The sequence below is a fragment of the Miscanthus floridulus genome, chromosome 5 (genome assembly GCF_019320115.1).
Source record: "Miscanthus floridulus cultivar M001 chromosome 5, ASM1932011v1, whole genome shotgun sequence".
Lineage (NCBI taxonomy): Eukaryota > Viridiplantae > Streptophyta > Magnoliopsida > Poales > Poaceae > Miscanthus > Miscanthus floridulus.
In genome coordinates this window covers 4,105,658-4,117,056 of record NC_089584.1, presented here as the reverse complement: position 1 = coordinate 4,117,056, position 11,399 = coordinate 4,105,658, and the positions used below count along the sequence as shown (strand labels likewise).

Here is an 11,399-nt window from a genome sequence, read left to right as displayed (position 1 = left end):
GCCATGTGCAGGCGTCGTCTACCGATCATGGCGCTCCACTCCATCCTGACAGACGTTATGGTGAACTGACGCATCCGTCAGTGTTTATACGAGGGTTAGGCAGAACAGCACTGGTACGCCTGATGCTGTTCCTAACGTGACCCCCTAGGTATGACCCATCATGGGCCGCGGGCTACATCAAGGCATGCCAATCTCTTCCCTGGCGTCAGAGCTTTGACCTAGGCCCATACGCTTGGACTTGGAGTGGTTGGCGGCGGTATGGGTCTCCATCGAGCGAGACAGAGCCTCTGGCCTCGGGGTCGGGCGAGGAAGAGTTCCTCCCCAAAGGCCGGGCAAGACGGAGCTCAAACCCAAGGCTTGAGCGAGACGAAGCCTAAACCCAAGGGTCAAGCGAGGCGGAGCTAGCCCTTAGAGGTCGGACGAGGCGGAGCCTATGGCCTTGGTGTCGGGCGAGGCGGAGCCCGCCCCGAGAGGTCGGGTGAGGTGGAGTCCGCCCTCAGCGGTCGGGCGAGGCGGAGCCACCCTCAGGGGTCAAGTGAGGCGGAGCCCACGGCCTCAGTGTTGGGCGAGGCGGAGCCACCCTCAGGGGTCGGGCGAGGCAGAGCCCGTGGCCTCGGTGTTGGGCGAGGCGGAGCCAACCCTTAGGGGTCGAGCGAGGCGGATCCCGTGGCCTCGGTGTTAGGAGAGGCGGAGTCCGCCCTCAGGGGTCGGGCGAGGTAGACCCCACGGCCTCGGTGTCGGGCGAGGCAGAGCCAACCCTCAGGGGTTGGGCGAGGCGGAGTTTGTGCACCTGGAGGTCAGTTGGAGCTGTAGTCACGCTCTTGACTGCTCGAACGAATCAATGTTGATGGTTATTAGCTCCTCTTCGGGTACCCTAGTATTGGCCCCCGACAACATGTAACCGTAGGATTCGGGAGATCGGAAAGATTTTTCTTGATTCTGGTCCCCTAGGATCCGATCGGTCTGCCGTCGTACTGCGACCGCACGTTCAGTCTCCTTGCGAGTCCAACTTTCCTCGAGCCCCCGCGAGTAGCAGGGGTCCGGTTGAGGGTCGGCTCGTCTTTGTGATAGTCATCCCTCAAGCGTTTTTTTAATAAAGCGGAGGGGTTGAGCCGTGCCACGTTTTTCCTCGATGGACGAAACATGGTGCTCGGTGAGCTGTTAACGGGCTAGTCCGAGTGGGACACTGGCTTCCCATTCGCGGGGGTCTAGCATGAGTCCGCTGGTGACCGACTCCAGGCTCTTGGCGGCCAATCCATATAGTTCTTGGGTCCGTTCGACCGTCCCAAGGGCTCGTTGCATTTCTTCGAGGAAAAACCATGGACTAGGAACCGACCAAGACTCGAACATGGGCCGGGATGCCTGCGACGCTCGTACGGCCGGGTACTGGCCGCTAGTGAGCCCATCCCTTTCCACCCCTCACTCTAAGGGTGCCCCGGAGTGGCTGTGAACCCGTTAGTGGGCCAGCATTCGAACTCTTGGTCTTGAATGGGCCGTAGGAGCGTTTTCAGCTCTGTATCCCTCCTTACCTGTGATGGTTCTTGGCCCATCGACCGGGTGAACTGTCATCCGACGTGTCCTTCGAGGGCGCGGCCAGAGATAGCGTGCGCACGATCTTCGGAGGGAGGTGACGTGACGCGGCGCAGCAGGCGCGTGAACCCAAACGGACGGTTCGCCTTCTCGCCCCACTCTAAGGGTTTTCTTATACATATTGGGTCAAATTAAAGTTGAAAAACTTTGACTTCTTAAGAAGCGAAAATGACACTCTTTATTGGACAGAGGGAGTAGTGATAGATGATATTGATGCCTGACAACAATGATGCTCACTCCTTTGGTGATTCTTCAATCTGAAGATATGTTAATCCTTCCTCCACCGCTTGCGGGTGGTCATATATAGCTGTAGGAGTGCGCGCGCATGTCACCTATAGAGTGAATTTAGTGTATACTCTTATGTGATGAACATATGTGTTGTAATGTGTTTTTAAAAACGCATGAGACTACACCTACACGTACAAAAAGCAAGCAAATAAACGAACTGATTATGTTTTTTTTTTCTTTTGCAAAGCATGATTAGTTGGCTTTTGTGTGTAGCTATATATAGTTCCTTTTGGCCGTTTTAGAGGCGCAAATTAAAGCATGGGGCCCCGGCCCAGAGGTTAAGATCAGGGTCACATGCATGCATGTGTTGGACACCACAGCAGCCATCCAATGTGAGAGCGTCGTCGGAGATGTGGGGGACTGGTTTCCTCCCGGGGAATCACATGCTTGCTGCTACACCTTCCATTTGGCTGGCAGGCCTCCCCGGTTCCAAACTTTAGGGTCATTTCCAGGGTCCCAACTGGACAAGATAGGGTTGCATGGCCCTTAGCTCCATCGACTAATGCATGCGTCCAACCCAACAAAATCTGAGTGGCCATGCAGAATTGCAGGCAGCAGGTGTGTGTGTGTATGTGTGCGCGCGCGCGCATATAAATTCTTTTTTTAGGTTGTGTGCTTCAAAAATGGACTCAGGCTTATTATATCTCAATAAAATCTTTTTTTTTCAAAAAAAAATGGCCAAGCGCAAAAACTTACGATTAATCTGTATAACATGTGCCGATGTTTTTCTCATTATGTTGAAACCAACTTTGATGACTGAGAAGAGTCGTTTATTAGACCACAAATAAGTACTATTATATTGTTTAGTGTTTTGGACCAGAAATCATCATTTTTTCTTCTTTTATTTTTGGTGAACTCAAACATCATTTTCTATTGTTATGTACAGTTGCAGAAATTAGTAGAAAATTGTAGCATTTTAAAAGTACCTTTTTAAAAGAAAAACCTAGCTACACATACTATTTATTTTGTCGTATTGTTGTTACACATTGACCATTCAAAATAAAGGTATTGTTGGGGGACAGTGTAGATAGTATGACCACAGGATGATTTTTTATTCCAATAGGAGGATCATCGATAGCTTTGCATATTTGGCTTTATTTGCCCCTTCACAAACAAGCGTGTATTTATATGCATTGTATATATGCACACGACATATATAAGAAGCAAGGCTTTACAGTCCACTAACTTATTTTATCTGTCTTAGGGCATTAACAGCTCCATGAGCCATCTCATATATTGTCCCCGACATTGCCATGTAAGATTTTAGATGACGTGTGAATGTGAGAGAAAAATGTTTTGTGAAAAGACTGCTTCATAAGAAAACTTTAGCCACACAGGGGGACTCACATGCCATTGTTCCCTATGTTGACGATATGGGGACATGTTTTATTTTGTTTTTAGCAAAACCCATTTGTTTTTTTGGGACCATAAGGTGGTTATAGCTAGTAGTAGGGGTGTTGACATGTGTAATTGGTGCTAAGGATATACCTGGGAACATCAAAAAATGTTGGAGTTGAATGAACAAATGGCTATAGCTTGTGATAGTGGATGCATGTTTTACTTGTATCTACTATGTGTGGGCCATCTGGAAAGTGTTGAAATGGAGCTTGTTTTGACAAAAGATTATCAAACACCCCTATGAGATCATTACAAAAGTTTGTTCTTTGGCTTGTTTTGACAAAAGATTATCAAATACCCCTATGAGATTATTACAAAAGTTTGTTCTTTGGCAAATTTTGCTGAGGGGGACACTGAACTTTCATGGAATTAGCTGCTCAGCACCACTACTTCTCATATGAGTACCATTGTGATTTTGGAGATCTTTGCTGCTTGACACCGCAAGTAATAAAATAAGAATTTATGTAGTTTTAGGGAGATAAACCACTATGGATTGTCGTTTATGCTCCTGGCTCAATCTATCTCGGTCAGATGGTTGGGTCAAACCCGATAGCTATATGAGGGGCCAGATACAACCTTATCCTTGTTGCGCCCTCTTGTTCCTCATTCCTCCATCCATTTCCGCTCACAGTCTTCTCCATGCTGTAGAAATCCTAGGACGCAAAGATGATGCTAATGAGCTACCAATCCATGCCGGCCTCGAGTCGATCATGGGGTTTTGGTGATTGAGGAACACGAGTGTCCGAAGTTGTTGGTCATTATTCATTGCAGATCACCATCACTAAGGAAGATCTTGATGAAGATGATATTGGTGCAGTCCAACTGATGATTCACGACATGCACTTGGGTAGCTTTTGTTTACCATCTTGGTGTATGATCAACCACCACCACACAACGCCAGTGCCACCTAAAATATCTTCTCGGATTTGGGCTAATAGAAGCATGTCTTGGTGCCACTGATGAGGACATTATGTTTTGGCAATACTGGTTGATTGAATCTATAGTTATGTTCTCTCTGATCTTGAGTTGTGGCGCTATATGTGGATATTATGCAACTGAAATCCTGTGTCTTGTGCTAGTGGAGTATGCAGATGTCATCTCCAGGGTTCAATTACCAGAGTTGAATTACATAATCCGAGTTGGTCAAGAGGATGACAGCCAGTTTAGATAGATTAACATGGAAGGTCCTCGCACTAACCATATGGAGTAAATGGGAATTGTCATAACCAAATAAGGATTGATAAGTATTTAGTCAAATGAGAATATGAATAAATGAGGGGAAAACAATTTTGATTAGCTTTGGGCACTCAACTTAACCAAGAATTTCTAACACTTATGTTTTTTTAAAGTACTAGCATGTGATGTGGTGTATCAAAACTAAGAGTAAGTACTACCTTATTAAGGGGTGCACCTACACTTTAGGGAGCGCAGGTGCAACCACATTGAAATGCAAAAATACCCCTCATGTCATAAATCAATTAACTCATCCTCCCCTCCAATTTATTTTAACTCTGCCCCTGACCTTGTTATGTTCTATTGCATACACAATAGGCTAGAATGTTTGGATTGGCTATAAATTTTTTCTAGCTTATAAAGAGGAACTCGCTATATTTCAAGTGCCTGGAATATAGTATGTTTTCAAGCAACAATCTTCACCATTAGCTCATGAGCATGTAAGGCTGAGATTTAGCTAGCTAGATGGAGGAAAAATCAAGGCAGGAGTGGATACGGTATCGCCTGAGAACTCAGGCATCTGAGCATTAGGAAAAGTGTTATAAAAATAATTAAAAAATACACTGAACTATCAAAAAAAATTTGCATGCATGTGGTGGTTATTAGAGTTCCAAACTCCAAGTACCGGTGATGTATGCATGTATGTTAAGGATAGAAGAGGAATAGAGGATATATATGCAGCTAGCACGCACCTTGGGTGACAATGCAATGCAAGGTGGTGGTACGTAAGTGGCGGTACATGTAGCGCGAGCACGCCTGGTAGTGACGGGACAGAGCTAAATTAAAGGCCAATCATGCACACATAAGTGGCCAAGCCGTCCACGTGGCCTCTGCAACGGGACGGGCCCTGCATGAACAGCCAGCAGACGACGAGATCGTTGTCGTTGAGCTCCACCACCTGGACACTGTACGTAATGTGCCCAGCCGGCCTAGCACATAGCAGCCATAGCTATCCAGAGAAGTCGTCGTCAGTCACTCAGTTAGCCCATTAGAATAGAGATGTGGCTGCAGTTGCAGAAGCCAACCATGCATGCAGGGTGCTCGCTGTTTGCCGGCATGCAGGGAAACCACTGGTCACACCCGTTTCAAACATATCCAAACAGGGTGGTAACTAGCTAGAGTATAGTGCATATATATGTATCATATGAAGCATGCAGATGCAAGCAGTGTGCAGCTGTAGCCACTCTCTGTAGGTAGTGGACACCTGTCTTTTGTCTTCATCCAAACCGGGCTTTGGATACTTCATTCATTCTCTGGAGTGTAGTAGTAGTAGTCAAGAGTCAAGAGTCGTCGGCATGTATATATCGATCGATCGGCGCTGGTAGCTAGCTAGCTAGACGAGACTTGGATCATGGTTCAAACATGATAGCAGTGGAGAGACTGTTGCATTGGGCCATGAACGTTGTACGTACGTGCTCCAATGTCCAATCTAAGCTCCATCATCAGCTAGTAGTGCCTACTGCCTAGTACTAGTAGATAACTTTTGCACGCTGGGTGTGCATGCATGATGAGCTGTGTGAGACAGTGAGAGCACGTGCGCGCGTGCGCAAGGGTCAACAATGGCAGTGCATGCATGCGCGCGCGGGAGCAGCTATAGCTAGCAGGTCGGCGAGAGCTAGCTAGAAACCATCACGAGGCCGGCGACGACGACGGCGCAACCACACCTCACGATCGACGCCGGCCTGCATGCACACTGCACAGCATGCGCGGCGGCCTGCAACCACGAACCGAGACACGGTACATCATGCAGAGCGCCGATCGACCGTCCAAGGTGCGCGCGGCGGCCGGGGACCGGGCCGGGGTGCAGTGTGGGAACGAATCTCTCGCTCGCCGGCCGGGCGGCAACGCAAGAACCAATGATGGATGGATGGATGGACATCCGATCCGCATGCATGCAGGCCGGCAAATCATGCAGCGCGATCGAGAATATACGGTGTTGGCTCCATCAGGTTAGCTAATTGCTTGCATTGGTTCCTGTAGTCCATGCATTCCTTCACATGACGGAATGGATGCATGCATGCAGTGTATATACGTATATACACGTAGCCACGTACTACTATATATATACTCCATACAAAAGCTAGCGTGTACAGGTACAAGTGGTCGAGAGGAGATAATGGCAATTCTCCTTCTTGACACTCTTGATGAGCCATGAGATTTGATGTGTGGCGGCTAATGTGACGACCGGCCCGTGACCGTGAGCCACATCAGTCGTCGCAGGCTGCCACTGCACGGCACCATTTTCCGAGGGCAATTTCATTCTGAGCTTCTGCTACCATTTCACTCAGATTCAGAGAAAACACATCAATCTTGTATTTCTGGCCCTCTGGTTTTGCACCCAGTTATCTCCTGCATCATCTGCATCTGCATGCATGCGCAGGCATGGTTACTACCACTACTACTTTAGTATATGTATCTTTCTGATCGGTGTCATGCATGCGTGGGCCTTTTTCAGCAGTCTGGACCTCAGTCGCTTCTCCTGTACGTAGACATGCATGCACATAATACACAGGTGCAGACTCCAGTGGAGCAGCAGCTGAAAGATGCCCTTTCGGCAGCCGATAAACCTTGGGGACTGTACACATCAGATCAACAAAGTAAAAAGAAGAGAGATGTCTCAACGTGTAATCTACGCCCTCAGTCCAAAAAAAATATCATTCTAGCTATAAATCTAGATAAATGCTTGCCAAAATTCATAACTAGAATGTCATTCTTTTTAGGATGAGGGGTGTAAGTATTAAGTTGCGCGCCGACAAGTTCAATTAAAAAATAAACCTAACTTATAAAAAAAATATAGACAATTTACGTATGCTTCAACACTAATACCCAACTGACTATTAGATATGGCACAGGGATATCCATGACTGAATCATCCTTCCCAAGGTAAACATATATATCACCATCATCCACAAAGTAGTGGCCATGTGAAATAATTGACCTTTTCAGACCACTCATCAGCTCTATCTTCTACTCTACTTTGGTATATCAAATTAAACGTGCTCCAAATAAGGGGCGTATAGTTTTCCAGAGAAAAATATCAATGGGACAGTTCCTGTAGAGCAGATGTTGGCATCTAACTTGGATTCACGATATGTGTCCATACGTTTGCATCTACATGGGGATTGTTGCTTAAATTTAGGAGAAATAGTTGGAAAGAAAAACTACATCTCTTTCATGAGTTGGATGCATGTGCATAAACACGTGTCGTGAATCCATGACAATCGACAGGTGCCCATGACTGTTGCATGGGGACCATTCCTATTGATTTTTTTTTAATTTTCCTAGAGAGTTCAGAGGGAATGACTTTAGGATCTTTGTGAGTCGACTTGTCAGCTTCTTTCTTTGTCCCTCTATGTTCACGCTAGGTTAGGGGTGTGAAGGGAGGGGGTTGTATTTAGGGGGGGTCGTCTAGGTCAATTTGGAGGTCCCCATGGTTAAAGGGATGGTTGGAGTGGCTTGGAGGTGGCATTTGCCACTAGCCATAGGTGATGATAGTGGTGGTGGCAGGCACGCAAGTGGTAGATGGCCACGGGTGGGGACAGGTGGACGACAGTTAGGCTAGTGCCAGCTTTGGATGAAGTTTGAAGATGTGGGGGGAATTGGGAGAGAGCATTAGAGATCTATGATTGATAGTTTATCCTACTTACAATACGAAAACACACAACCCTCTCACTCCTAAATGCGTCGGAAAGAAGTCTTAGCTCATCCTAGTACTCTTATTTCTTCCTTCCTCCCTCGGTGCTCCGCTCCGTTACCCCCCAGTCCAAGGACACCGCTAAGCATTCGATGTTGTTGTGCGCCGAGTTGTGGGTCTAGTAGATTTTAGGATTAAAAAACTTTATGACACATTATGACATCAAATGATCATGCACACAACATGACAAAAAAGAACAAGCAAGGTTAGTCGAAAGAGTCAAGTGGATACAACCATCAGGCTCGAGAGAAGAATAAGACTGGACCAAAAGATTTTCTAGAAGTGTGAGACAGATGAACAACTTGGTGATAACCTTTTTAGCATATTGAGCGGCAGAGCTCCTGTCATTGTTTAAAAAAACCTTTTTAGCATATATGTAGCAACTGCATGGGCAATAGATTTCGTCATGTTTTTCATGGATTATCTGGTGCATTGGACCCTATATATGTCATGGTTGAATATGAAATTCCAAAATTATTGTGATATAGAAGTATAGTTATAATAAGCGTATGGACAATAAAAAGAGAGATGGAAGAAGAAAAATAGGATCTGAGGTTTTGGTAATGTTTTTGTTTTTATGAAAAGTTTCGGCAATCTGTTTAGAGGAGGTGATCAATAAAAATGAAAAGATGCATTGCAAATGATTGGGGGAGGGGGGGGGGGGGTTCTTCGGAATCAGCGAAAACACAAACAGTATGGGCCTCCTAACAAAGTAGGACTTGTACGGCCTCCGCACGGCCCCGTTAAGGATTTGTGACATTACAGCATGGAGGGTCGCTGCTGCGTGGCCGTACAGCCCATGAGCCCAACTTTCTATTCATTCGCCTTGGAGACGGAAAGTCCAGTGAGGTGTTGGCTTGGGCCGTTGGGCTGGGCCGCAGACTGATGTAAAGAAAGTCACAAGTGATTTTGATTTCAGACATTTTGATTGACCCTACTGCTCGCAGCTGTCTCCTGCGGCTGCACCTGCACGGCCATCGGCACCGCTGCTTTCAGGCCCTTCTCCTGATCAGCGGCGGCGCCATGCACACGCAACTCTGCTTCAGCTGCTGCCCCGTCGCCTCTCCTGTAGATGCAGTACAGCAGCAGGTGAAGCATGCCCATCGTTACGCCGATGAAGTTTGGCGACTGCAAAGGATCAAGAACAAGCAACCAAACGGAAGCGTCAGACAAGAGTCCGGTGGTTAACTGGGTTCTGTACTTCTGTATGTATATATATGTTTTATCCATGAACATGAACTTGATGGGATCCAGATGATGTGCTAACCGCGATTAAGAAGTCCCTCCCGAGGAGCCAGTATATCATCCAGATCGCGCTGGACAGGAAGGAGAACAGCGACAGGTAGAACGGCATGAACTCCACGCTTTTCGTCGTTATGACTCGCTTCTGCAATCACAGGTGTCCGGTCCAGAAGATCCTTGGTTTAGAACACTTGATCGACCGTAGTAGACAAATGTTGTCAAAATGGAAGATTGAAGATTTTTAGTACGTCGTTATCTTCATTAGTTCGATTTGGTTCCTGCATTAACTGTTGGTGAATCTGATTTTTTTACATGACAGGTCGGTCAGATTCAGAATTGAGCCTTTGTTAATTCATCAGGACAGGGTTTTATCATGAGCTGGTAGTCTGCTAGTAGTTGTGTTGTCCAATTGGACATTTGTTCTATGTTATTCATCAGTGTGAAGGCTATGTATACTGTATTGTATTACTATATACTTATGACTGATAAATACTCACAGCTGCCACCATTGGAGAGCTGTACATGGATATGGAAGCCACCAGCCCAACACTGCCCACAAAAACCTTGCGCATGTGGTGTGTATGGGCCACGAAACTCGACAAAGCCGCAGTCAAGCCAAACAACGCCAGCACAGGAAGCACCAGCTGCAAGGCAAACCTCTGCAAATTAAGAAACAATAATAAATTCAGAATCAGGTAGCCTGCTAATAAGTGCTAACAGCACTCAACAGTTCAGACTCGTCTGACAATACGTGTGAATAATAATGAATGAAAGAAGATAATGCATCGTCACGGCCACCACTTGCCTTCTTCTCTGCTGGTGCAAACCATACGTATATGCCGATGAACGAGATCTCCAGCAGGATGCCCACCCCGTTGATGGTAGCGACGGGCAGGTTCTCCCATCCGGAGCTCACTACTGGGAGCCCGTACCAGGTGTACAGGAGGCAGTTGAACAGAGCTAGGATGTATGGCACGCATGAGAATTCCTCCACGTTGCCCTTTTTTATCACCCTTCTGAACGTCAATCTGGTGTGACATATGTTGCAGAGCCAGAGCATGTACAGGTGATAAGCAGGACTAATTGTTTCAGATAATGCATAGTAATATAATTCAGGACATATATGATGCATACATAGGGGCTGCATAGAGGAGCATGGAAGCAGCATTTCCTGCAAGAGAGGGTGAGAGACAGACAGAAGGGGCGTAGGCTTTACAGTTATTCAAGAAATAATAATATGATTCGAACAGCATGTAGTTGTAGATGTGAACTACTGACCTAGGATTCCTACGGCAACACGGACTGTATTTGGAACCATTCTTGGTTGCTGTCGCTGACAAGCATGCACACTCGTCCTCCAAACCGAGTAAGGGCCTAGATGTGTCGATGTGCTGGCTACCTGAGTAGTAGCATGTTTGCCTGAAGTGGAGGCAACCAATTTATACTGCCTGAGGCAGCACAACACAACTGAATTGCAGAATGAGTGGGTGTAGAACAAGAAGCAAATAAAGGCCTGGCTGCTTGGAATGGAACTTAGCTGTGTGGCTCCAGTTAGCCTGAGGGAATGATGGCCGTCGACCTGTCGTCAGTTAAGGTCATTCATTTGTCCACACAGATATAGATATCCCTGCAACTGACTAAACAAATTTTTAGCTTTTGTTCCTATGCGTGCTATGCATGTCCAAAGGTACACTGATTATATATATACCGCACTAGAAAGAAATTAAGTGATTGTTGCGTGGATCACCAAATCAACTCTGCGGCCGATGAGGATTGGCTTGGAGGTCTGACGAACTAGGTTGAGCACGTACATATGCTTACTCTGAATCCACATGAGTCCACTTCTTCAGCGACGATGATGTGTCACCAAATAATGCCCAAAAAAGCAGGTCTCTGTGGATTCAGGATGAGAATGTTTAGTCATCGTGATAAAAGCCATGTAGCACTGGAAGGC

At 46.5% G+C, this 11,399-nt stretch overlaps 1 protein-coding gene across 1 annotated transcript; it reads right to left on the bottom strand.

Moving 5' to 3' along the window:
• Window positions 1-8,843: 8,843 nt before the first annotated feature.
• Window positions 8,844-11,012, bottom strand: LOC136451367 (bidirectional sugar transporter SWEET3b-like). The gene is made up of 6 exons (XM_066452075.1): window positions 10,724-11,012; window positions 10,580-10,616; window positions 10,251-10,473; window positions 9,943-10,104; window positions 9,471-9,590; window positions 8,844-9,331 (listed from the first exon to the last, which is right to left on the bottom strand). Exons 1-6 carry the CDS (start codon window positions 10,761-10,763, stop codon window positions 9,119-9,121), a joined length of 795 nt encoding a protein of 264 aa, XP_066308172.1. The 5' UTR covers window positions 10,764-11,012; the 3' UTR covers window positions 8,844-9,118.
• Between the last annotated feature and the right edge of the window lie 387 nt (window positions 11,013-11,399).